The 23,400-nt window shown below is 57.2% G+C and overlaps 1 protein-coding gene across 3 annotated transcripts; it reads right to left on the reverse strand.

The window, feature by feature from the left end:
* Window positions 1-339: 339 nt before the first annotated feature.
* Window positions 340-22,383, reverse strand: Ikbke (inhibitor of nuclear factor kappa B kinase subunit epsilon). 3 transcript variants are annotated; one of them, XM_048357340.1, is made up of 22 exons: window positions 22,174-22,383; window positions 21,463-21,546; window positions 19,274-19,392; window positions 18,200-18,340; window positions 17,546-17,675; window positions 16,383-16,564; window positions 15,541-15,701; window positions 13,717-13,827; window positions 13,302-13,481; window positions 12,421-12,617; window positions 11,602-11,666; window positions 11,409-11,500; window positions 11,181-11,267; window positions 9,727-9,793; window positions 9,497-9,609; window positions 7,863-7,939; window positions 5,020-5,059; window positions 4,274-4,375; window positions 3,151-3,247; window positions 2,111-2,208; window positions 1,886-1,957; window positions 340-1,103 (listed from the first exon to the last, which is right to left on the reverse strand). In XM_048357340.1, the coding sequence occupies exons 3-22, from the start codon at window positions 19,358-19,360 to the stop codon at window positions 1,070-1,072; spliced, it is 2,133 nt and encodes a 710-aa protein (XP_048213297.1). In that variant the 5' UTR covers window positions 19,361-19,392; window positions 21,463-21,546; window positions 22,174-22,383; the 3' UTR covers window positions 340-1,069. The 3 variants fall into 3 exon arrangements, with proteins under 3 accessions (XP_048213297.1, XP_048213295.1, XP_048213296.1); XM_048357338.1 differs by having other exon boundaries at window positions 9,727-9,796; XM_048357339.1 differs by lacking the exons at window positions 21,463-21,546; window positions 22,174-22,383 and adding an exon at window positions 21,352-21,434 and having other exon boundaries at window positions 9,727-9,796.
* Between the last annotated feature and the right edge of the window lie 1,017 nt (window positions 22,384-23,400).

Here is a 23,400-nt window from a genome sequence, read left to right on the forward strand (position 1 = left end):
TTTGGGGTTATAAAGAGCCAAAACTTTCTCTCCCAGGTCCCATTCCTGACACAGCTCCCCCCAAAGAAGAGAGGTGGGGCAAGAAGATAGAAGGAATGGCAAGGTAAGTCCTCCTAGCATGAGGCTTTCATCCTTAGACTCTCCTCTAAAACGAAGGCCCATTGACCAAAAGGCAGGGATTGGGAAATGACTGTTCTAGTCTATTTCCCAAGGCTTCTCCTCAGAGTTGCCCGCCCAGCCCTGCTGGGTTGTCGAGCATGCCCAGTAGAGGGCATTTCCCAGGCTCTGTCTCAGGCACAGCCCAGCAAGCATAGCACAGGAAACCGAAAAGTTGCCATGTTTATTCCATTTCTTGAGCGTGCAGGCCTGTTCTCTCTTCAGGGCCCTGGTCCTGCAGGCCTGGGCCTGTTGGCCTCGCTGTCCATTAATGCTGACTGTACATCTCAGGAGCAGGTGGTGCCTCAGAGAGAGAGCAAAGGAAGGGTTCCTAAGGCACTGGGATGTGGCCTCAACCACCTCATTTCCCAACTTCACATGCGTCCAGACGAGGAGCAGAAGTACAGCTTTGCCGCCCCGCGTGTAGTGCCCCTCCGCAAGCACGAGAGGCGCGGGGGCTGCAGTCAATACGAAGCTTTGAAGAGAGAGGAGGACTGGGATGAGCTTGCATGGCCTAGCACCCCAGGGAAGCCCCCCCCCCACCCCCGGAGGCTTCTGCTCGTCTCTGGGAAGTGCAGGGGAGTGGGCCAGCAGGCCTGTGGGAGCCCCTCCCCACCACTCGGGTGATTCAGCCCTCCAGGCCCCGATAAGACACAAAGGCCAGCCAAGGCCGTGGCTGCTGTGCCATCTCCTGTGGGGTCCACCAGAGATGTCCAGAGACCCTGGTCCAGCCGCGTTGCTTCCCAGGAGGACAGGAAGTGGTGAGTAATGCTGGTAGCATTTCCCGGATGGTGCCCAGCAGGGAGGCAGGCTGATGAGATGGCGTCCAATCACCCTGAGTTGGGTCCTTCATTCAGTGCAGTGAACGGACGACACCAATGCTCCCGGGTGCCTTGTGTGTACCCCACAGAGCTCAGGCATCGGGCGCTGGCGTGTCTCTACTTAACCTGTAACAAAAGGCACAGGCCAGTTTCACACACCTGCTAGAAAAGCCCACAGAACACACCTCAGGGCCCAGCGCCAACGAGGCTCGAAACCCTCTAAGTCCACGGCACGTGTGGCACCGCAAGTCTCTGGCCCGCATTTCTGTGGGCCTGTTAGAAGTCACCTGGGATTGCAAGACCTGGGTCCCTCCAGTCCAGGCTGCCCCCAGAGCCTCTGGAGCAATGTCCAGGCACCCCCACTTCGAGGAGCCCCCCCCCCCCCGGTGACTCCAGTGAGTGACAGCTAGGGTGATGGGGTGATGGTAGTTGAGATTGACCTGTTGGATTCACCAGCTACAGCTCTGAATAAGGAAGCTAGAACTCTCGAAAATAGCTCTTTTGTACATAGATGACATCTCACAGCAAGGAAAATTTATGTTGGCACTAAAATTGGAACTTCCTGCCTCGGAGGACTGATTTGGGAATCTCTCCAAGAAACTTGCAATGTCCCTCTGTGGGGGCTTAGGGCATTTCCTCCTGGGGGAATGGGGCCGGAAGAGATGCCGGTCAATGACCCCCCTACCCATGCGCTGGGGACCAATCACTACTAGCTCCACTCCTGGCCACCCTTCCTCCCCAGAGCTGGACCACGGCGCCAGCCCCTTGGCTCCAAGTTCTTATCTCCCTATGGCACTGGGGTCCTCATTAGACTGCAAGGGACCCACATCTCAGGAGGGGCAAGTCCTCAAACTGGAAAACTGAGGGGTGTCCTGGGTCCTGCAGAGCCCCCAGCAGCCGTGCCTTACCGCTCAATGATGCGGTTGTTGTCCTGGAGGTCAAAGGCCAGCAACTTCATCTCCTCACGGAGCTCCTGCATGCTGTCCCAGGAGAGGCAAGAGGGGGCTGAGGCTGAAGTCACATGACCCAGATCCCTCCTCTAGAGCCCCACTGGCAAGAATGGGGGGCCTGGCATAACGCAAAAGGACACCTCTCCTCCCTCCCACCTTTACACCCCCACCTCCAGCACTTACTGGAGAATCAGGTCCTTCGGAGCGAGGTTGGCGGGTGGTGAGGCCTGAGCTCCCTTTGCTGTGTCCTGATGGAGCTGATAAGACAGCTGGGCAAGTATCTGGAGGGAAGCCACGCGGTAGTCAGAAGGGGCAGGCCAGCTGATCTGCCACTGGGTCAGAGACATGCTGGGGGAAGGTAAGAAGAGGGGAACAGAACTGCCCCCCAAGTGCTGCGCAGGGCAGCTCACAATCCGAGCTACTCAGGAGGCTGAGATTGGAGGCTCATGGCTCAAAGCCTGCCCGGGCAGGAAAGTCTGTGAGACCCATACGTCCAACTAATCACCAAAAAGTCAGAAGTGGGGCTATGGCTCAAGTGGTAGAGTGCCACCCTTGAGCATAAAAGCTAAGGGACAGTGTGCAAGCCCTGAGTCCAAGCCTTAGCATGGTACAAAATCAACAAACAAACAAAATCCCTGCCCCCAGGCTGTATCTTACGAGTGTCCAGCACTGACTGTCCGTCTGCAAGCTGGTAAACTGCTTTCTTTCAACTGTCTGCACTTTTGATCCAGCCTGCCAAGTTCACTATTGTGTCTAGCCTAATAAGCCTCTCATGGCATGAGATACATGATATCCAGGAATTACAGAGAAGGGGTACAGCAACCCCTGGCTGGTCTCCAAGCTCAGGGAGCGGCATGTGCCACTTCCTGGGGGTAGGAAGGAAGCACGTGGCTGTCTCTGGGGAGCAGCAGCCCCTCAAGTTCAAGGCCAGAGTTGCCTTCACAGAGTAGAGTTCACATTGACCTTCACAAGTGGCCTTGGGGATGCTGGGGTGCACAGGACGTCGAGGAAGATGTCCTAGCATCTCAGAGCCTCTGCCCTTGTGGTGACCTTCCATTGCAGGTTGCCGGGAATGCCATCCAGTGTTCTTTAATGGGCATCTGAGGACGCATTCATGGGTGGAGATCTCCAACCCACATCAGAGTACTTGCGCTTGGTCAAGGCAGCGAGTGTCCCGAGTCCCCTCCACCCTCCGGGCCTGGGTGCCCACGATGCTCCGGTACCTTGCTCAGGTTCTCCTGGGCTCCCTGGGCTTCTGTATTACAGGCGGCCACAGAACAGCCTAGCCGACGCAGGTAGTTCCTGGTCTTATGCACCTCCCTGGAGACAGGCGAAGAAAGACGGCGAGCGCCGGGCTCAGCTTGTGCCTCCTGAGGCCCGTTCGCTGGCAGTGGGTCACCACGCGGGCAGCCGCGGGTCCCGGGTCTGTGTTCCCCACACCACCTCTGCCTTTCAGGGCACGGCTGGGTCTCTCATTAGCCCCCTGTCCTTCTGCAGATGGATACTTGGGATGGTGGCTGCATTTGGTGGATTGTTTTCCCTACTTTCCCCTCCTATACAGTGTGAAAACGGAGGCCCGGAGCCATTAAACCAACGGTTCTCAATCCTGACTGTACATTGGGATCACCCGGAGAGAAGGAGGGTGTGAAACACTGATATCTAAGACCTCTGGGAGCCTTTACATCCAAACTGGGGTAGGACTCGGCACCGGCAATCTAATGGCAGTGGGGGGTGTCTTGGTCCCCACATAGCGCATGACAAAGTGTCCTTTCTTCTCAGTAGCCTGTGTTCCCACAACAGGGAGACACCTACCTGAGAAGGGAACCCCCAAATTCTGGTAGGGAAGTGTGTGAGCTTGAATTGTCAGCGGACACTCCTTGCCTCTGCTTCCCGGCCCACTTGGAAGCTCATCGGCTGCCCGTCCTTGTGCTATGGGGACCTTGTGCCCCTCAAGGAGATGCGAGTCCACTCCAGCCACCAGAACGGCGGGAGGGACCCAGCTTTTACAGGCAGACTTAGCTATGTGCTAGTCTTGCGTCTGTGCTACAGAGTGTGAGAAGAGACAATTTCTCAGAGCCTCCATTTCCTGGCCTATAAAATGAGGTGCTGACCTCTCCTGGGTGAGACCATAGAAGCAAATTTGTGGGTACCACCCAGCAATGGCTCTGATCACCCAGCAATGGCTCTGTCCACCCAGGTGCATGAAATCATGCGTTTGCTCATGTCTTTCTTCCTGGACGAACTCTTCTCTGCCATAATCTGCAGAGCCCGAGGGCCTCTGAGGCCATGCCCTGGGGTGGGAGACGGCGGGGGGGGGGGGGGGGGGAGTATGAGCTCAGGAGTTACCTCATCCACTTGCCGTGTGAGGCCAGGGACGCCTGATACTTCTGCACACAGTCCTCCTGGAACACCTGCAGAAGCCTCTTGGCCAAATGACTGAAATTCACCCTGCAAGGACAGAGAGACCAAGGCCTATGGAGGAGCAGCCAGAACTACCACCGGCACCCCCCACCGTTGCCTGCCGCAAATGCGAGTGTGGGGCCTTGCAGCAGGGGCGTGTCTCTGAGAGGAGGAGGAAACGCTGGTCCCCCACACAATTCATGGGGACAAGAGGCCAGTGAGGCACGAAGGAGAAAGATGGTGGTCCCCAGGGAACACAGCCCCTCTCAAGCTGGTCAGCAGGGAGAGGGGAAAGGTGTGCGCGCACGGGCATGGGTGGGTGGAGGGCAGGGCGTCAGGAAAGGCATCCTGGGAGATGAGGACGTGGAGAAACAGAGCCATGGGGAGGACAAAGGCAGAGATGAGAGCGGGGAGCGCGAAGGAGGAAAGCAGTGAGGGCAATTAAGGAAAAATCTTACAAACAACCAAGCCTGTGCCAGAACAGTCCAGTTACATCAAGATTGCGATGGAGAAGCCTCCGGCTGACTCAGCTGTGCCGGGTCCCTCCCTGGCCCCAGATAACCTGCCCTGGATATGGTTAACCTCGGCTGCCCAGCTACGCCCTCAGCTCGGAGCCCTCCACCATTGCCCATGTAGCCAGAGGCTGGCTGGGCCCTGCCGTGACACCCACCCTCCTGCCCTCCGCCACTCACTTATCCAGCTTGTGGATCTGCTCCTCATTGTAGCCCAGGCCTGCAGGAAACAGATGGGAATGATGACATCAACAAAACAGAGGGCCACCAGGGGTGGGGACGTGGTTACCCAGATGACGATGGCCCAGCCTGGGCCAAGAGAGATAGAACACGTCTACCTCTCTAGGTAGAAGTAGAATGCCCAAGTCGCTTCTCACAAGTTCTTACACCATGATTATTACAGCCAAATAACCCATCGTGATTTAGGGGCCCAGGGCCTCCAGAAGCAGGTGAACCTGCAGTCAGGGAGTGGGGTGAGAAATGGCAGAGGAGAGGGGCCCTCCCCAGTGACCAGGCCTGTAGCTCCGTGGCTAAGCAGCCACACCAAGACAGACTGCGAAAATGAACCAGGGAAACCAGGCCACCCTCTAGCTCTCCCTCTCTGCCCAGCCACTCCTGCCAGAAAGACCACCTTTGCCAGAGGACCTTTCAGGGGGGCGGAAGCCTTGCTGCGTGGCTGCTTCTTGGAGGGCCCTAAATAGTCATAGGCTGAGGAGATGCTGCCCCCTGCTGGGCACGGAGGGAATGGGCCTCCTGGATGGCGGCAGCCCTGAGAAAAGTTTGCTTCTGTCTTTCCATTCACTCAGCCAGCTGAGTGAAGTCCTGTCCTTGTGAAGCTCAAGTCCCCACCCTGCCTCCTGTCATCAGGCACTGTAGGCAAGAGATGAGGCTTCCCGGAGCTTGTTTGCTTATCCATCCAGTACACATGTACACAGTATTCCTATGTGGGTCATGAGACGGTGCCCTGAAGAGTATCAAGCATACTCCCAAATGGCTTCTTTCAACACTCCAGGGGCTTAGCGGTTAATTTTAATAAAGGATTTCAGAAGATCAGCAGAAATGAACTTTCCTTAGGCTGTAAGAGATGGGGCAGTTAAGGCTGGGATTGTGGCTTAGTGGTAGAGTGCTTGACTAGCATTCATGGAGCCCTAGGTTCAATTCCTCAGTACCAAATAAACAGAAAAAGGCAGAGGCGGTGCTGTAGCTCATGTGGTAGAGCCCTAGCCTTGAGCAGAAGCTCAGGGACGGTGCCCAGGCCCTGAATTCAAGCCCAGGACTGGCAAAAAAAAAAGGGGGGGGAGGGGGCGTTAAAAGCTCTTGGAGCAGGGCACTGGTAGCTCTTGCTTGTAATCCTAGCTGCTCCGGAGGCTAAGATCTGAGGTTCAAAACCGGCCAGGGCAGAAAAGTCTCTAAGTCTCTTACCTTCAATTAACCAGAAAAAAAAAAAAAAGCAGGACATAGAGGTGTTGTTCAAGTGGTAGAGCATCAGCCTGGAGCAAAAAGCCAAGTGAGAGCACAAGGCCCAGTACCAACACACACACACACACACACACACACGCATACACGCACACACATACATACATACACATGTGTGCACACCCCCACCCCCACATACACAAAGCATTTGCATTGGGATTGCTCAAGCTACTTAACCTTTCTATCTCCATTTCCTCATCTATCTTGGGAGGATGAAATAACTTAAGAGCTGAGTCCTTAGCGCAGTGCCTAGCACCAGCAGTGTTGGATGATGGGATACGGGGCTGGCGGCCTCTGAGGGTCTCCTGAAATCACAGCAAAGGCAGCCCCTGCGGAGAAGGCCAGCCTGGCAGCAGCCCCAGGCCCCCGCGGTTTCCTCAGAGGGGGAGGCTGTTCCTTTCCCATCTCTTGTGGTGCTTTCACCTCTCCAGACCAGATTCAGAGGTCAGACTGAGGTTCCCAAGGAGCTGGCGCGTCCGCCATGTGGCCCATGTCCCCAAGGACCTAAGTTTTTGCTTGAATTAATTCATTTCACGTTACATGGAGAACTGAAGCAGTATAACGTATCACTATGCACTATGCTTTGCTAAGATCACATCTCACTTTGTTAAGACATTCAGCTCCCAATCAGAGAACGGCCATCAATGTCAGAATACACCTGAGGTTTCGAGGACTCAACACACACACAAACGAGCATAACATAGCCCCTTAGTGCTTTTGTTTATATCGATTATGTGCTGCAATGACATCTGAGATATCCTGAGACAAAGAAAATCTATCCAAATCAACTCACCTGTTTCCTCCTACTTTTTGACTTGGCTATGAGAAAAACAAAATCATCTATGTGCCTGGCACTGTAGCCACTGCTTTACACATAGTCCCAGGGGCAGAAAGACACCAGGTACACAGGCAGAGCTTCAGCATGGGGAGGGGCCGCGAGGGGCAGCTCCTGGCACATTAGCTCCCCCATTTGACTAAGGCCCCTCAGGCTTCCTGAGGCCACATCACAACCCGTTCTGGGGTCCACCCCGGTCCTGCCCCATGGTGGAAGCCAACCAGGCAAGCAAGTTCCTATCTCTGAGCCTCTGCATGGGCTTCCCCCTGCCAGGAAGTTCTTCCTGGGCATCAATAATGTGGGCAAATGGCCTTTCATGATAACTCAGATGATTGGTTCCTCTGATTAACCATTTTCTGGAAAACCTGGTGGTCTCAGTGCTCCCCAGGTACAGTGAATAAGAAAACACTCCTATGCAATGCCCAGCAAAGCCAGGGGGTCCCTTTCCAAAACCACCTCTACAACACCGAGGCTCCAGCTCACTGCGTTCCCCACCAGGCCATCTAAGCTTGTTATTTGGCAATGGACACCATAGAAAGGCCTCGGCTGACCTGCAGGTGGCACACAGGGACACGGGCCTTAGACTAGCCCCATCGACTGCGGGGCTCCAACAAGCAACGTTAGATGGAGGAGCAAAAAAAGTAACCGGAGGGGAGGCAGGAGGAAGGGGAGGGGAGAGCATTCGGAGCCCTTGACTCTCTCCATGGCTCACCTGGCCGCATCCTGGATTTCTTGAACTGTTTGTAGACAAGGGACATCCTGTCCAGACAACACTGAATCTGCTGGATGCTGTAGGCAGAAGGAAGAAGTGAATGGCAGGGTGTGAAGGGAGAAGGGAAGGGGGGAGAAGAGCCGCTCCCTGCGGGAAGAACCTCACTGCCACCGCTTTGAGGAGCTGACCTGGGACTGGGGAATGACTGTCTTGTCTCTAATTTTTCTGAGATACCGTGGGGAGATCCAGCCCATTGATTCTCAAGTTCATTGTCTCTCTTTTTTATTGTTGTTGTTATTGCTAGTACTGGGGGTTTGAACTCAGGGCCTTGGGCTTTTTGCTTAGCTTTATTCGTTCATGACTGGCACTCTATGACTTGAGCCACACATCCATCTGGCATTCTGCAGGTTCATTGGAGGTAAGAGTCTCACAGACTTTTCTTCCTAGGCTGGCTTTGAACCATGATCCTCAGCTCTCAGCCTCCTGAATAGCTAGGATGACAGGCAGGAGCCACCAGCAGCATTTTCTCTCTCTTTCTTACACACACACACACACACACACACACACACACACACACACACACACACAGCATGAGCTAAGTGAGATAGAGAAATCAAGCAGGGTAGGAAACAGCCCTTGCTTATTAGAAGACCCCAGCACCTAAGAGAACCTGCCGGAGGCAGCGGGGATAGAGCGGTCCCCTGCCAGAGGAGAGGGGCCTGTCTCCCAATGCCTGGCACACAGAAGCAACCCAAATAAAGAATCCGCAATGCTGGATCAAGCAGGGATGAATCACGGGTCCCCAGTCCTGAGCAGAAGCAGAGGCCTGGGGGAGTGATCACTCAAGGGCCTTCTAGATGGAGTCTGGGGTCTTTATTGCCTCTTCCTCCCAGAGCGCCTGCGGGCCTCCTCCTATCAGCCGTTGTTGGAGCCGGACCTGGGCAGAACACAGCTTTTCCTCAGGCTCCCCAGACGGAGTCTATCCTTCAGAGAACACGCAGGTGGAGGATTGGGGGGGGGCGGGGGGCACATCCACAGGCTTTACCCAGAAGGCTCAAGGCCCGGTGTGGGGACCCACGGCTCTCCTCCCCTGGGGCCAGGTGGGCCTTGGAGCCTCGCATCTCCCAGGGGGCTGGGAGCTTGGGTGGGTGGGTGAAGGGGGAGTTCAGGGTCCTGCCCGCTGCCGGTCAAAACCCAGGCGTGGAGGTGGGCCCAGAGGGGGCCCCGGGCCCCGCCCGTGTGGCTGATGGGAGCTGTGGGTGGCTGGGGAAAATGAACGTGCGTGCGTGACTGCAGCGGCGCGATGGGGATTCGCGCCTTGCTGTCCACGGGGCAGGCACAGGCACCAGAGCTGTTGACTGCAGAACCACGCGCGGCACCTGCTAAGTGCGATTTCTACCTGGCTCCTCAAGCTTTCCGGGGGTTGTGTGTAGGTGGGGGGGGGGGGGTCCTGGATCCTTTCTTCCTTCTGGCTGGTCTCAGGGGAGGGTCTAGCTCTTTCTTACGCACCCCCCCCCCCACCCGATCCTCTTTCGAGGAGGGAGGACTGGGAGGACTGCTGAAAAGGCTTCTGGATCTTCCTGTCGGCACACCTCCCGACCCCTCACCCCACGAGGGAGGAGAACCCCACAGACCTTCTCTCTCCATGTACCTGCTCCCTGCTCTGGGCCAGCTCCCGCCTCAGGCTGTTCAGGCTCATCTGGGTCTCAGAGAGATTCTGGCAACACCTGGAGAGGACCTCAGCCAACTGTGGGGGCAAAAGGCAGATCCTGGGTCGGGTCCTGCCCCTCCCCCACGGGCCCCTGATTAGTCCCACCCCACCCCCACCCCACCCCCCACTTCCCCCTCCCTGGAGCTCACTCACAGTCCGCAGCCTGGCCCTCAGCTCCACAGCCTCCTGCAGTTCCTGCACCTCAGGCATGCCCGCTGTGCTGCTGAGAGAGAGGAAAGAGGCTACTCTGGGGGGCCAGGGAGGCAGAGGAGGGAGATGGGGGCCCCCATGCTAGCCGTGGCATCTAGGGGAGGACTCATGGCCTCCTGGGGCTCTGCAGAGTTTGGTGTTTGGAGCACAGGAATCAACCTCAGCAAGCTTCCCCTACACCAGCGCCATGACGGTTCTAGTGCTGCTCGTCTGACTCTTCTAACTTCCAGCCATCTTCACATACCCTTAACATAACAACGGCCCCCTAGAAAGAATCCTGCACAGGGGCGGGGGAATGGAGGAGGACGGCACGCGGACTCCTTCCCTGCAATCCCTTTGCACGTCACATTTTTAAAAAGGCCAAGTGAGAGAAAAAGCCAAGGGGGCTGCCGAGGCCCTGGCGGGGGGGGGGGGGGCGAGGGCCGGTTAGGAGCGCAGTTCCGGGCGCCCTGCGCTGGTCTCCCCGCTCTCCATCGTCCTCCAGGACAGGAGGCCGGCACGGGTCCGAGCAAAGCTCGACGGACACAGTGGGCCTTGGAGGAAGCCTGGGCGCCAGCCAACGCCAGGCCTCACCACATGCCTGTCAGGCTAGGGAGAGGGGTGGACAACCCCCCAAACCTTCTCTCTCTCCAGATCAAGAACCTTCCGTGGCTCTCACACGGCCTCTTGATGAGGCTCTAACCTCCTTCTAACCAGACTCTCCACGACCCCCTGCTTCCTCCCCTCCATGTTCAACCCACCGGGGTCCTTCTCTGACGTCACTCCTGTACATTCGTTGTTGTGACCATGGCTGCAGCAAACCAAGCCGCCACGCCCCAGCCCCACCAGCGAGAGCCTCTTCTACTGTCCCGGCGAAGACCTTCCCACACCCGCCATCGCCCGCCGCCATCCAACCGCTAAAGCCTCCGTGGCTGGCTCCCCACCTCTCGTGTGCCTTTCCCAGCTTCCTGCTAGCCACCCCCACCCCGCCATGTTCCAGAAGGTGCCCTTGACAGAGGGCATCTCTAACATGATGGGGATGCTACCCCTGTCATAGGGCTGGGGAGGGGGGGGGGCTCTGCTCTTCCTCCTCCTTATAACCTCACCTCCTAGGGAGTCCCTGGGCTTTTGTGCTCAAGGCCAGCGCTGTGCCACTTGAGCCACTTCTGGCTTCTTGTGGCTAACTGAAGAGAAGAGTCTCACAGACTCACCCCCGTGGGTTCCCTGGTCACCCAGGGGAGGGGCTGGGCTGGGCAGTCATTTGGGGGATGAGAGCCAGGGTGAGAGCACCCCAACTAGTCTAGCAAGGCAGGGAAGGTGGGCGCTCCGGGGGAGGGAGGGCCAGGTGCCCGGCAGGGGTGAGGAATAAGCAGGGACGAAGCTTGAGGGACCGCAGCCGGCTTGGGCGGAGCACTGACCTCTCAGTGCCCAGGCTGCTGCCGAGGAAGAGGAGGGCCGTCCTGGTGACCTCCAGCGTCCGCCTGGACGTGGTCTGCAGCACCTCCCTGAGTGAAGGAGCCTGAGTCAGAGCCACCCGGTCCAGGGCACCCAGGGCACGCACGGTACAGGCAGGCTTGGCCCCTGGGTGCTCTGGAAGCGGGCTGGCAGCCTGCCCAACCACCCCTGCTTGGCCTCTAGGTACTCACACAACCCAGTGCAGCCCCCGAAGCATTAACTCCTGTCCATCCTGCAGGACCTTCGCCAGCCACAGGGCCTGGTACCCAGCACCCAGCACCCCCTGAAACAGACAAGTGAGCAGGGTCAGGCCCCACACCTACTGTGACACACACACACACACACGCATGCACACACACACTCCACCTGGGAGCTGGCCCTCACCTTAGCTGTGTTGTAATCTGCCTGCAGATCCACTTTGGGGACGAACTTGGGGATGTTCAAAGCAGCTGCAGACAAAGACCTGTCTGAGGGGCGGCCTCTACGGTCTGGATCGACTCTGATCTCATTTTCCCTGGCTTCCAGTTTACCCTCCCCACTCACAGTTCAGCTCCCACCTCAGGTAGCCCCACCCAAGCCCCACCTGCAATGCAAATGATTTGTTTTTAAGTTAAGGCACATGGCAGCCACCTTGTGGCCACCTTGAGGAACTACACCCTCAAGCTCAAAGCCCCACTTCAACGTCCAGAAGGATGACTTAAACCCCATCCATCCACTTGCCCATGACTTTCAAGGTTAATTCCTCTTCCTCACCTCAGAGGATGAAGTGAGTGTCACTCAACTGGGAAAGAACAATGTTTTTTTTCTTTCTAGAAGCTGGAGAAAGGACAAATCTCTGGGCCCCTAACTACCTGCCTTTATCTCCAGCAGCTTGGGCTCCGGCTTCTTTTAATACCAGCTACCCAAGGTGTCCCGACTAGCCACCGAGACTGTGAAACATGTTCAAGTCAAGCACCTCTCATCCAATTGGATCTCTCTCACAGCTTCGAGAATCCTGGAGAGCCCAGAACCAGCCACGAGCTCAAGTCACATGACATCAAAGAAACCTGAACAGAATCAAATCCCAGCCCTGCCTCTTCTGTCGGGTAGACCAAGAAGCACAAGGAGAATCAGTCACTGCTCTGGATTCGAGACCCCTAAGCTCTCAGGAGAATGTCACAGGATAAAAGATCCAGCCTGGGGACGCCCCCCACCTTTACTCACGGTCCCTGAAGGCCAGCCCTTTGGGGGTCTCACTGGCTGTGCAGAACAAGGTCAGGGGGCTGCTGGCAGTTGTGTGGGCGATGTGCTGTGCGGAGAGGTTCGGCTCAAGGACACAGAGGTGACCCTCGAAGAGATACTCCTGATGCTGAGGGGGCACGTTTGTCTGCTTGTATACAGCCTCCAGAAAGATGGCTATCCTAGGACACCGAAAGGGGTGCGAGGGTCAGCAGACCATCTAAGGTCTCGGGGGACCAAACCCAGCTAAGATCTTGTCTGTGGAAAGGGAGGGTCAGTTGTCACTGTCTCATCAGAGACTGAGAGACAAAAAGCAGTTTATGCCCTCTACCCAGTTGTGGATAGAGACACAGGAACTAGGGCCCAGGTGGCCCTGTACCCAGCCTCCTTCTTAGTGCCTGTCCCTGCATTGCCCCCAGTAAAGTCTCCCTAATCCCATAGACTATTTCAGGAGTTATCCAGGTGCAGCAGTGCACACCCATAATCCCAGCACTTACGAGGCTGAGGCAGGAGGATTGCTTGTTACGGGACTAAAAAAAAAACCGAGACCCTTTCTCAAACCAATCAACCAAGTGCCTCATTAGTAAAGGATCCTGTGAGCAACAGAGCTAGAACATGTCTCCCTAACCTACACACTTCTATAAGGATACTGCATTGCAAAGGGCCCAGCATCTCTGCAGTACAAGGGCAGAAACGTGTTGAACTTGAACTCTATGGACCTAGTGCTTTTCCAACTTACACGCCTGGACTCAGAAACTGCTGGGCCTAACCCCTCCCCCCTCGCGCGCTGCCTCTTCTTCATTCCACAGCTGCTGGGGCGGGGGCCCGTTCCCCATCTCCCCCCCCAGGCCCAGTTCCCCACGCACGTGTTGTGGGCGTGGATGTAGACATGGTGCAAGACCGCCTGGCACAGGGAAAAGACGTGCACCACCGTTCGCTGCAGGATGTCACTGGTTTCCGCGAAGAACTGGTCAAAGCCCCAGCACTTGGCCTGTTCCACCTCCAGGATGTTGGCCAGGATGGGTACCAGCTGGCTCTGCAGGCCCCTGCACGCCCGGGATACGGGCACGGGTCAGGCCTGGGGCCCGCACGGTCCCCCTCAGCAGGGCACAGGGCAGGGGGCTTGAGGAGGAATCACGAGGAAAGCTTGTTTCCGTGTCCAAATGGAAAACCCCAGGCCACGACGCGGAGGTGCTGCTCCCAGGCCCAGCCCCTCGGGAGGCCTGAAGCCTCAGCCCCGTGTAGCCCCAGGCTGGGTGGGGATCGGCCTCTCCCGCTTACATGGACAGCCGGCAGGTGATGGGGAGACTGTAGCTCCACTCCAGGGGCCCGTTTTCCCGCTTCTGAGTCCCTGCGATGGCTCCTGCTGGCTTCTCCGTGGTGATCCGGTACCTGGAGGTGGGGGAGGGGGTCAGAGCCCTGGCAAGCCCCTCCCCTCCCCCCCAGCAAGCCTCCCAGCCATGAGATGGGCTGGAATCGGAGGGCCCTGGCTCTCACTCACCCACGGACCCTGCTCAGCAGCTCCAAGCCCAGCTCTGTGCACAGGCAGAGAGGGCCCCACTGTCTATCCTACCGTCTACTGTCTCCAATCCTCCTGCGCCCTGCCCCCAGCCCGGCTGCTTCCACGTGGGTGCCATGTCCGGCAGGGCAGTGTCCTCTCCTCTTCTTTACATTTCTAGTTGTTCCCTACTTTCAAAGCCCAGCCCTCTCCACACCAATCTCCTTCCCTTGTTCCTAAGCCTAATACAGGTTCCACATCGCTTAGCCTTTAGGCTGAAAGTGATGAATCAGCCTCCCCGAGAATCCACCGATTAAAGAAATCCCGAGGCCTTGCCTCACACCGGTATTCCTAGCTATTCTGGAGGCTGAGAGCTGAGGATCGCGGTTCGAAGTGAGCCTGGGCAGGAAAGTCCATGAGACTTTTATCTCCAATTGATCACCACAAAACTGGAAGTGGCATTATGGCTTAAGTAGTAGAGCGCTAGCCTCGAGCACAAAGAGGCTCAGGAGCACCACCTGGGCACTGAGTTCAAGCCCCACAACCAACAAGACAAAACCAAACCAAAAAGAAATCCTGAGACACCCCCCCCTACCCAGGATTTAAGGTAGTAAGAGGATGAAGAGACAAAAAGTTGATCAGTGGCTAGGCTCAGTAAGCCTAGAGGATTGTTGTTCTAAGATGTGTGTATGTGTGTGTGTGTGTGTGTGTGTGCGTATGTGTGTAAAGATCACGCCTCAACAAATAAGCCAGGCATAGTGTTTCAGATCCACAGTCCCAACTACATGGGAGGCACAAGTAGATAAAGGCTGTGCTACCCCCCCCCCCAAAAAAAAACAACACACGGGAGACACAGGTAGCAGGACTGTAGTCTGAGGCTAGTCTAGCAAAAAACCACCAGCAGCAAAAATCCACAAGATCCTATCTGAAAAATAACCTAAAGCAAAAAGGTCTGGAGGCAGGGGTTAAATGGTAGAGTAGTACAAAGCTGTGAGTTCAAATGCTACCCAGAAGGAAGGAAGGGAAGGAAGGAGGGAGGGAGGGAGGGAGGGAGGGAGGGAGGGAGGGAGGGAGGGAGGGAGGGAGAAGAAAGTTAATCATTTAACAGAACCTAGGAAACGGTCAGGACGTTTGTGAGAGTGTGTTAAGCACCAGGCCACTGCGCTCTTTTTCTGCACTAGCTCTCCAGGCTGCGAACCCCAACCAATCCACATGCAAGGAGTCCTTCCCTTGGACTCCCTCCATCCCCCACCCTCCCCTGCCCCTGTCCTGTCTGGTTCCAGACAGCCAAGCTGGCTGGTGGAAAGCAACTCCTGCTTTCCTCCCCTCAGCTGAGGGCACCTCTGGGCTGCAGGTCTGGGGCCCCCTTTCTAGCTGCTGCTTCCTAGCCCTGCTGCAGGACCAGGTCACGGGACCTGGCGCCCCTTTTCCTGGCGTAAATCCCTGCACTTCAAGGCCCCTGGATCTGGAGCGTGACTGAATCTCCCTCGTAGCTCTTATGCTCTGGGCTCTGAGAGGAGGCTGTGTGGGGGCCCACAGGGTGAGGCGGGCAAGATGGTGTCCCTGACCTGTCCCCAACCATTCCGGTTCCCATGGCCCCTCCATACATGATCTCCTTGTTTCGCCGTGGCCCGCCAAAGGGGACGAAGGGCAGGCTGCCGGCGGCCGCGTGGTACAGCGTCACCCCAATGCTCCAGAGATCCACCGTCACCCCGAAGGCCTTTTGCTGGGGCTTGCGGAGCACAGCTCGCTCGTACACGTCAGGGTGCTGTGGGGGAGAGCAGCCAGCCGCCCGGGCAGGAGGCATGGGCGGAGCCCATGTCAGGGGCGGGAGCAGCCATTCCCAGCCCACCCGCTTCCTCACGTAAGGAACTAAGGGGCACCGGTGTCAGGCCTGGTGGCTCACACCTGTCATCCTAGCTACTCAGGAGGCTGAGATCTGAGGGTCGCGGTTCAAAGCCAGCCCAGGCAAGAAAAGTCTGAGAGACTCTGATCTCCAATCAACCTCCAGAAAACCAGAAGTGGAGCTGTGGCTCAAGTGGTGAGAAAGCCAGCCTTGAGCTAAAAAGCAAAGTGAGCGCATAAGGCCCCAAGTTCAAGCCCCGGTACTGGCATGCACGCGTGTCTGCGTGCACACACACACACACACACACACACGCGCGCGCGAATGGGAACAGTTCACACTCCTAGAGCACCCCCCTTCTAGTGCTCTGGGGAGGGCGGTGACAGCTACACCCCTCATCCTTGGGGATCAGGTAGAGAGCTCCCCCAACAGGCAGCAGCATCCTTTGCCACCCCGTCTTAAAGAACAGCCGGCTCTCCTGGTTGGGATACAAGGCTGAAGTATGTTGGACGCCGAGGGACAGGCTGGCCTCTTCCTCATGGTGGGGGGGTCTCACAAGGCAAAGCCCCTCAGCTTGGGACCACGGGTCCCCGACGTGCTGCTCACCAGGTACTCCTCCGTCCCGTACACAGAGACGAACTTCTCATCATCGTCCAGCTCCCGGGCGGCCCCGAAGTCCGTCAGCTTGTAGATGCTCTGGCCCGCGTCACCCACCAGACGCATGATGTTCCCCGGCTTGATGTCCCGGTGCACCACACCGTTCTCCCGCAGGTGGTTCATGCCCGCTACTGCAGACAGACACACACACACACACACACAGGCTGGCTGCAAGCTGGCTCTGGACAAGGCCTGTCTAGACTGTGAGGCTTATCCTGACCAAAAGGCTGCTCTGGGGTCCCGATGTAGGGAGTTGATGCCCCCAGGCCACTGGAGCCCCAGGAAAAGCACAACACAGGTGGGCACAGAGAAAGGAGGGAAGGTCCGAGGAGCTGCCAGGGTTGAGCTTCAACCATGTTCTCTGAAAGACCCAGGATGGCTGGGCACCTGTGGCTGAGATCTGAGGACTGCAGTTCAAAGCCAGCCTAGGCGGGAAAAGCTGTGAGGTTTTTTTTTTTTTTTTGGCCAGTCCTGGGCCTTGGACTCAGGGCCTGAGCACTGTCCCTGGCTTCTTCCCGCTCAAGGCTAGCACTCTGCCACCTGAGCCACAGCGCCGCTTCTGGCCGTTTTCTGTATATGTGGTGCTGGGGAATCGAACCTAGGGCCTCGTGTATCCGAGGCAGGCACTCTTGCCACTAGGCTATATCCCCAGCCCCAGCTGTGAGGTTTTTTATCTCCGATAAACCACCAAAAAATGCCAGAAGTACAGCAGTGGCTCGAGTGGTAGAGCAATGGCTTTGAGCAAAAAAAAAAAAAAAAAAAAAAAAAAAAGCTCAGGAACAGTGCCCAGGCCCTGAGTTCAAGGCCCTCATGATGGGTTCCAAACCAAACCAAACAGAACAGGGTGCACCACCCCACTTCTGTTATTCATTTATAGATGGTGAGACATACCTGCCCAAATTTCCTATCGGAACATCTTTCTTCCCCTGAGACACGGTCTTGCCCCCTAGCCCTGACTTGCGTGGGAGCCGAAGCCTGGGTCCTGCCGGGCACTGGGTCTCCCTCAGCCTTGTGTTTGGGTGTGGGGTGCCTGCTTGCTTCAGAACGCACCCACCCCTTGGGGCTTCGCTAGTCTGATGGGGGTGGGGGCGGGGGACAGGACAGGGGCTCACCCACGCAGCGCAGTACCACCAGGAACTCGTCCTCCGGCAGCCCGAAGGCGTTCTCAGGGCTCTCCAGCACGCTGAGCAGGCTCCCACTGGAGCAGTACTCCATCACCAGCACCTTCTGCCGGCCGCCCCCCTGTGGGTGGGTGGGACCAAGGGAGGATTGACGGTGCGGGGGGGGGGGGATCTTCCCCTCCCCAATCCACAACAGATGGCTCCACCTAGTGCCAAAGCCCCAGGGCCGAGGCCCCAGTTTCTCCTCTGGCCTCCCTCCCTGACTTCACGTCGATCCCCTGTACAGAGCCCAGAGCCGCCTTCACCAGGATGCCCTCTCTGACTGGGCACTGATTACTTCATTCCTTTTGTTTGTGATGGTTCCAGGACTTGGACACAGGGCCTGGGCACTGCCTCTTGGCCTTCTTGCTCAAGGTTGGCCCTCTCCTACTCGAGACACGCCCCCCCCCTTCCTAGATTTTTCATGGTTAATAGGAAATACGAGTGTCACAGATTTGAACCTCGATCCTCAGCGCTCAGCCTCCTGAGCAGCTAGGATGCCAGGCGTGAGCTCCAGGTGCCCCTGTACTGCGTTCCTTTTGCACACACTTCCCACTGGAGCTCAGCGTCCTGCTGGGGAATGGCAGGGCAGAGGCCAGCGCGCACCGTCTCCTCCACCGCGAAGAGCTTGACGATGTTGGGGTGGTTCAGCTTCCGCAGCACCTCAAACTCCCTCACCTGCACCTCGTGGGGCCGCAGGTAGCTGGCAGAGTTGAAGACCTTCACGGCTACCAGCTCCCCGGATTTCTGCCACGAGGAGAAAGTGGGGGGGGGAGCCCAATGGCCACCTCTGCAGGGAGGGGGGAGCAGCCACCTCTCCTGGAACTCCTTCAGCCTCTCATGTGAACCCCGGAAGGCAGAGAGGGCAGGGAGGCCTGGTTGAACGGGTTGCACCCTTAGCACCTTTCCCCAAGCCTACCTGGACAAGGGACACACCTGGTCCCCTTCTTACTGTGGCCTGTGGCTATTGCTGCCCCCCGAAGTTCACAGGAACGTGGCAGAGGGGAGAGTGAGCAAAAGAGCGAACTGGAGCTGGAACCTGGCCAGCCTGTCTGCCTCCAACTCTGTGGGGTGTGTGCGTGTGTGTGTGTGTGTGTGTGTGTGTGTGTGTGTGTGTGTGTGTGTGTCCTGGGGCTTGAACTTCGGGTCTTGTGCTCTCCCTTGGCTTTTTTGCTCAAGGCTGTTGCTCTATCACTTGAGCCACAGCCTTTTGGAGGTTCATTGGAGATGAGAGTCTCAGACCTTCCTGCCTGGGCTGGCTTTGAACTGAGATCCTCAGATCTCAGCCTCCGGAGTAGTTTGGACTACCCCAGGAGTCACCTGTGCTCTGCATTGCCTCCACCCGGGAGGCAGGAGGATGGAGCCTCATCCTGCGTGTTCTGCTGCAACTCTGCAGCCAGGACAGGACAAACCCAGACAGGCCTGACTTCCCACGCCGCCATTCCTAGATGCCACTTACGGTCACCCTCCCCACCCCCCAGGTTGTCCTCACGTGCTCCTGTCCCAGCTTGTGTCTGACAGAGGTGTCATTCCCCGCAGCCCCTCCTCCCTCCGCAGGGGAAGCAGAACAGAGCTCCAAGGCCCCAAGGCCGGGGCCAGCCCCACACACCCCACCTTGATGGAGGCTGGGGTGGGGGGTGGTTCGTGAGTGGGTCAGGCCCTGCCGGGGCTGCTTCTTACCTTGCTGCGGGCCTTGTACACGCTGGCGGTGGCCCCCTGCCCCAGCAGGTCATCTGTGTGCCACAGGTAATTGGCTGTACTCTGCATCTCTTGCCTCAGGCTGGCTGGTCACCTTCCACCTGGGGGAAAAAAAATTCTAATACATGCTGGAGCCCAGGATTTCTTCCCTCACCTGTAATGGACACAGGTAGCCGGTCCCCAGTGCCTGAGATTACAGTGAGAAGCACAGAGATGTGACAGAACTTTCTCCAAAGGGACAAGAGAGCTCCCACGATGCCTTCAGCCCCCGGCCCCAGCCCCAGCCCCACCCACAGGGCCTAGCGCCTGCCCTCGCTCCCCAAGGCCTCTGCAGACCCTCTGGACACAGACTTTTCCCGAGAGACAAACCTCCTTTCTCCATCCCCTCTCCCAGCCACCAGGTCTCTGGTTCTGGCCTCCAGGTCTAGGATTGTCCCAGGAAATGGAAACAGGGCAGGGGGAAGGGCTTTGAGTCAGACAGCAGGGCAGGCAGAGTTGTCACTCCACCACAAATCTCCAGGATTGCGCCACGACACAGGCCCAGAGCCCCCACCCCACCGCCCGCTGCTGCCCTCCCCAGCACTTCCTGTTGCCCATGAGCTAGAAGCTGCTCCTCACAAACAGCACTGTCAGAGAGGAGAGCAAGTGTGTGTCTGTGTGTGTGTGTGACAAACAGAGAGACAGACAAAGAGCCCATGGACCCCTAGGGCTCAGGAGGCCTGGGCGGATCTGAAACCCTTCAGCAACTCTGTTCCTCGTCTTTGCTCCCATCCTGTTCCTCTAAAGCAATATTCCCAGAGTAACCTGAGAAGTTCAGCTCACAGTGTCTCTAGGGGATGCCTACAGTGGGAGAAGGGCCGTCGTCCTCACATGCCTTGAAAGAGGGCTGGATTGAACAGGCTTTCGTCCTAATCTGACATTTCAGAGTCTCTCTCTCTCTCTCTCTCCATTCTAGGCTTTGTACTTGCTAGGCAGGCCATGTCACTAGCCCATCATAGGTTCTCAAAGTGACAGTTGCCAGACCTAGAATTCTCTTGTTTAATTTTTTTGTTCTTTTCTCCTTCCTTCCTTTCTTCCTTCCTTTCTTCCTTCCTTCCTTCCTTCCTTCCTTCCTTCCTTCCTTCCGTCCTTCCTTCCTTCCTCCCTCCCTCCCTCCCTCCCTCCCTCCGTCCCTCCCCTCCTCCCTCCCTCCCTCCTTCCTTCCCTTTCCCTCCCTCTTCCCTTCCTTCCTTCCTTCCTTCCTTCCTTCCTTCCTTCCTTCCTTCCTTCCTTCCTTCCTTCCTTTCTTTCTTCCTTCCTTCCTTCCTTCCTTCCTTCCTTCCTTCCTTCCTTCCTTCCTTCCTTTCTTTCTTTCTTTCTTTCTTTCTTTCTTTCTTTCTTTCTTTCTTTCTTTCTTTCTGCAGTACTGAATTTGAACTCAGGGCCTTGGGTATAGGCTGGTGCTCTACCACTTGAACCATACTGCCAGCCTAAGCTTTTTGCTGGTTATTTTGGAAATGGAATCTCATCAAGTTTTCTGCCCTGACTGACTTTGAACCATGATCTCAGCCACCTGAGTAACTAGGATTACCACGGTCTGGTTCCTATCTTGCTTAGCTTTGAACTTTCTCTCTGTAATCTCTTTCTTAAAATGTAAATCCCCGAGTGTCAGTTCTCGAGCCAGAAGCCACTGGATGAGATCTGTGGCCTAGTTTCAGACATTGTCCTCGTTTGTACCATGGAGAATTAAGGGAACCAGCGAGAGGCTGTAGAAGACCATGAAGCAGCTCAGAATGAAGGAGCTGGCCAGATTTTTCCAAGGTGGAGGAGTCCGTCAGCCATTGGTCCTAAGGTGTTAGGCTTTGTGCAGAACATGCTGAAACCAGGGTCCCAACTTCAGGTCTGGGGGAACAGCAGATTACGCGCTGTCTTTGCAGCTCTCCCTCCCTAGGCTGCCTGGTGCAGGTGGAGTCCAGCCACACAGGCATGTGTGGTGCAGATGGGCACCGTGCCTAAGAGCTGGGCTGTAGTAAACCAGCTCCCCCCTGGGTCCTCTGGTCCCTCTCCTCCTGCCCCATTACCTTGTCCAGAGGGCTGGGACCCTCAGTGAGCAGATGGGTGAACGAAGCGCGGCTGGCAAAGCACAGGAGCCAGCAGACCCGCACACAGCCTCCTCACTGCGTCTCACTCACCCCAAGCTCCGATGGCCCCAAATCAGCCAGAGACTCTTCCTGGTGAGCGAATGCTATGTACTCTGTCTTGGGCAAGTCCAGGAGCTGAGCGACACCGGAAGGACAAGGGGAGGGTGAATAAGAGGCTCCCTGGGTGCTGTCTGTGTGTCAGCCCCCCATCAAAGGCCACCAGCCCCAGACAGTTTCTCATTTCCCCCACAGGGCTGGGGGCTGGGGGAAACCAGGGGGGCGGGTTCCAGTCTCCTCCCCCCCCCCCCCCAGCCCATAGTGGTTCCCAGAGCCTTTCCTGGCAACTTCTTCTGGAACTCCAGCCAGGGTGGAGACCAGAGGCAGAGGGGCAGGCTGGCGCTGGAAGCCTAACCCCAGCTGTGTTTGGGGAGTACCAAGACGCAGAGCCCAGGAGGGGCATTGTTGGTCGGGGGGGGGGCTCTCCTCTATGCCACCCACACCCTCCTGCTTCTTAATGGTCTCCAAATAGTCCTTTCCAAGAATATCCACCACCGAGAGACGGTGGAACACCTCTTGGCCCCCAACAGCCAACGGAAAAGACTCAGGATGGGGGGCACTGGGCTGGGATTGCTGCTGTGGCTATCGCTGCCTGGCTGGCACCCAGCTGAGCCCTCCCCCGCAGCTGTCCCCAGCCTGGCTCCCCCACCACAAGCCCCACCTCAGCTGCAGAGGGGCTGCAGGTTTGTGGGGGACTGGGTGTACCTCCAAAGCAGTCAGACCTCCGAGTTATTCATAAGTAGTGCCCAGAGCATCCTGGTGGCCAGGACCCAAGGTGGGGGGGGGGACTCCCAGGCAGGGCTAGTCCAAGTGGCCGTGTGCCACCCCGATCTGGGATGGGAGAGTTTCCTTCCAGCCTTCCCGCCGGGCAGTGGAGCACCCAGCCTGGCTGAGCCCCGGACTCACACTTCCGGATTGCTCTCTCTTTCCCCACCTCTCTCCCTCCCACTCTCTCGCTCTTAAAGAGACAGGCAGCTCTGTGGTGGCTACCACCCCAGCAGGAAGGGGCCGGAGGAGACTGCTGTGAGTTTCCCAGTGGAGGCAATAAGGGCAGAACTTAAGCCACCGAGGCGAGGAGCTGAGGCCTGCGCCTCAGTGGCAGAGTGCTGAGTATTGTTTGGGCATTTCATGGGAGCTAAAAAGCTGAGAGCTCTGCCTGGAGTCAACAGAGCCAGTTGGGCTAGTAAACCAAGTAAAATGGCGTGTGGTGGAGGTTGGAGGGGGGGGGGGAACGGGACAGGATCTATGCTATTCCTAGGAGAAGTTGGTCCTTCCCTTGAACCCACAGAGGCCCAAGAGCAAGCGCCGGAGCCCAGCTTGTGTCCTTCTCTGTGATTTCCAGCCCAGCACACAGCCCCTGGCAGCCAGCTTCCTTCCTCCTGCACCGAAGGAGGGTGACTGTATGGACGACAGGGAACAGCCTGCCTGGAAAGGCTTGAGGCACAGGAAAGTCTTTTCCGGACTGGCGTGGAAGGCCCAGAGGCCCACACACCTCTAGTCGTGTACGCCTGGCCTTCCGACCCTGCTGGGGCTGGAAGTCGGCCATGGGGCCTGCAGAGCCAGGAGCCCATGCCTCCAACGCCCCCAGAGTCTGGAGAAGACTGTGAGGCTCTGCTCTGCTGAGAGTTGGCAGTTGGATAAGAAATGGTTAAAGCCAGGAAATTCCATGTTTCTATCGAATGGTGGAGGGACTTTCCCATGGCAACACCTGGTGGTTTCCTCTGCCAGCCCCACCCCTACCAGGGCGAGGAAGGCCCCAGAACCAAGGGTACTGCCTCCTGCTCAGAAAGATTCACCTGATGATAATGTGTGCCGTGGGTTCTCAAAGCAGGGCTCCATCCTGCTCTACTTGCTTATCGTTGGTGTGGGGGGGGGGGGGGGAATTACACTTCCTGGCACCCTAGAATTGGGCAGGGGGGAAAGTAGGTGCTT

Source organism: Perognathus longimembris, chromosome 11 (assembly GCF_023159225.1).
Source record: "Perognathus longimembris pacificus isolate PPM17 chromosome 11, ASM2315922v1, whole genome shotgun sequence".
NCBI lineage: Eukaryota > Metazoa > Chordata > Mammalia > Rodentia > Heteromyidae > Perognathus > Perognathus longimembris.

Coding starts and splice junctions, on each gene's coding strand:
- Ikbke (XM_048357338.1), bottom strand. CDS start 19,360: ATGCAGAGTACAGCCAATTACCTGTGGCACACAGATGACCTGCTGGGG. Junction 13,482..13,716: donor ATCACCTGCCGGCTGTCCAT/GTAAGCGGGAGA, acceptor CCGGGCGTGCAG/GGGCCTGCAGAGCCAGCTGG. Junction 1,958..2,110: donor CCGAAGGACCTGATTCTCCA/GTAAGTGCTGGA, acceptor CTCCTGGGACAG/CATGCAGGAGCTCCGTGAGG.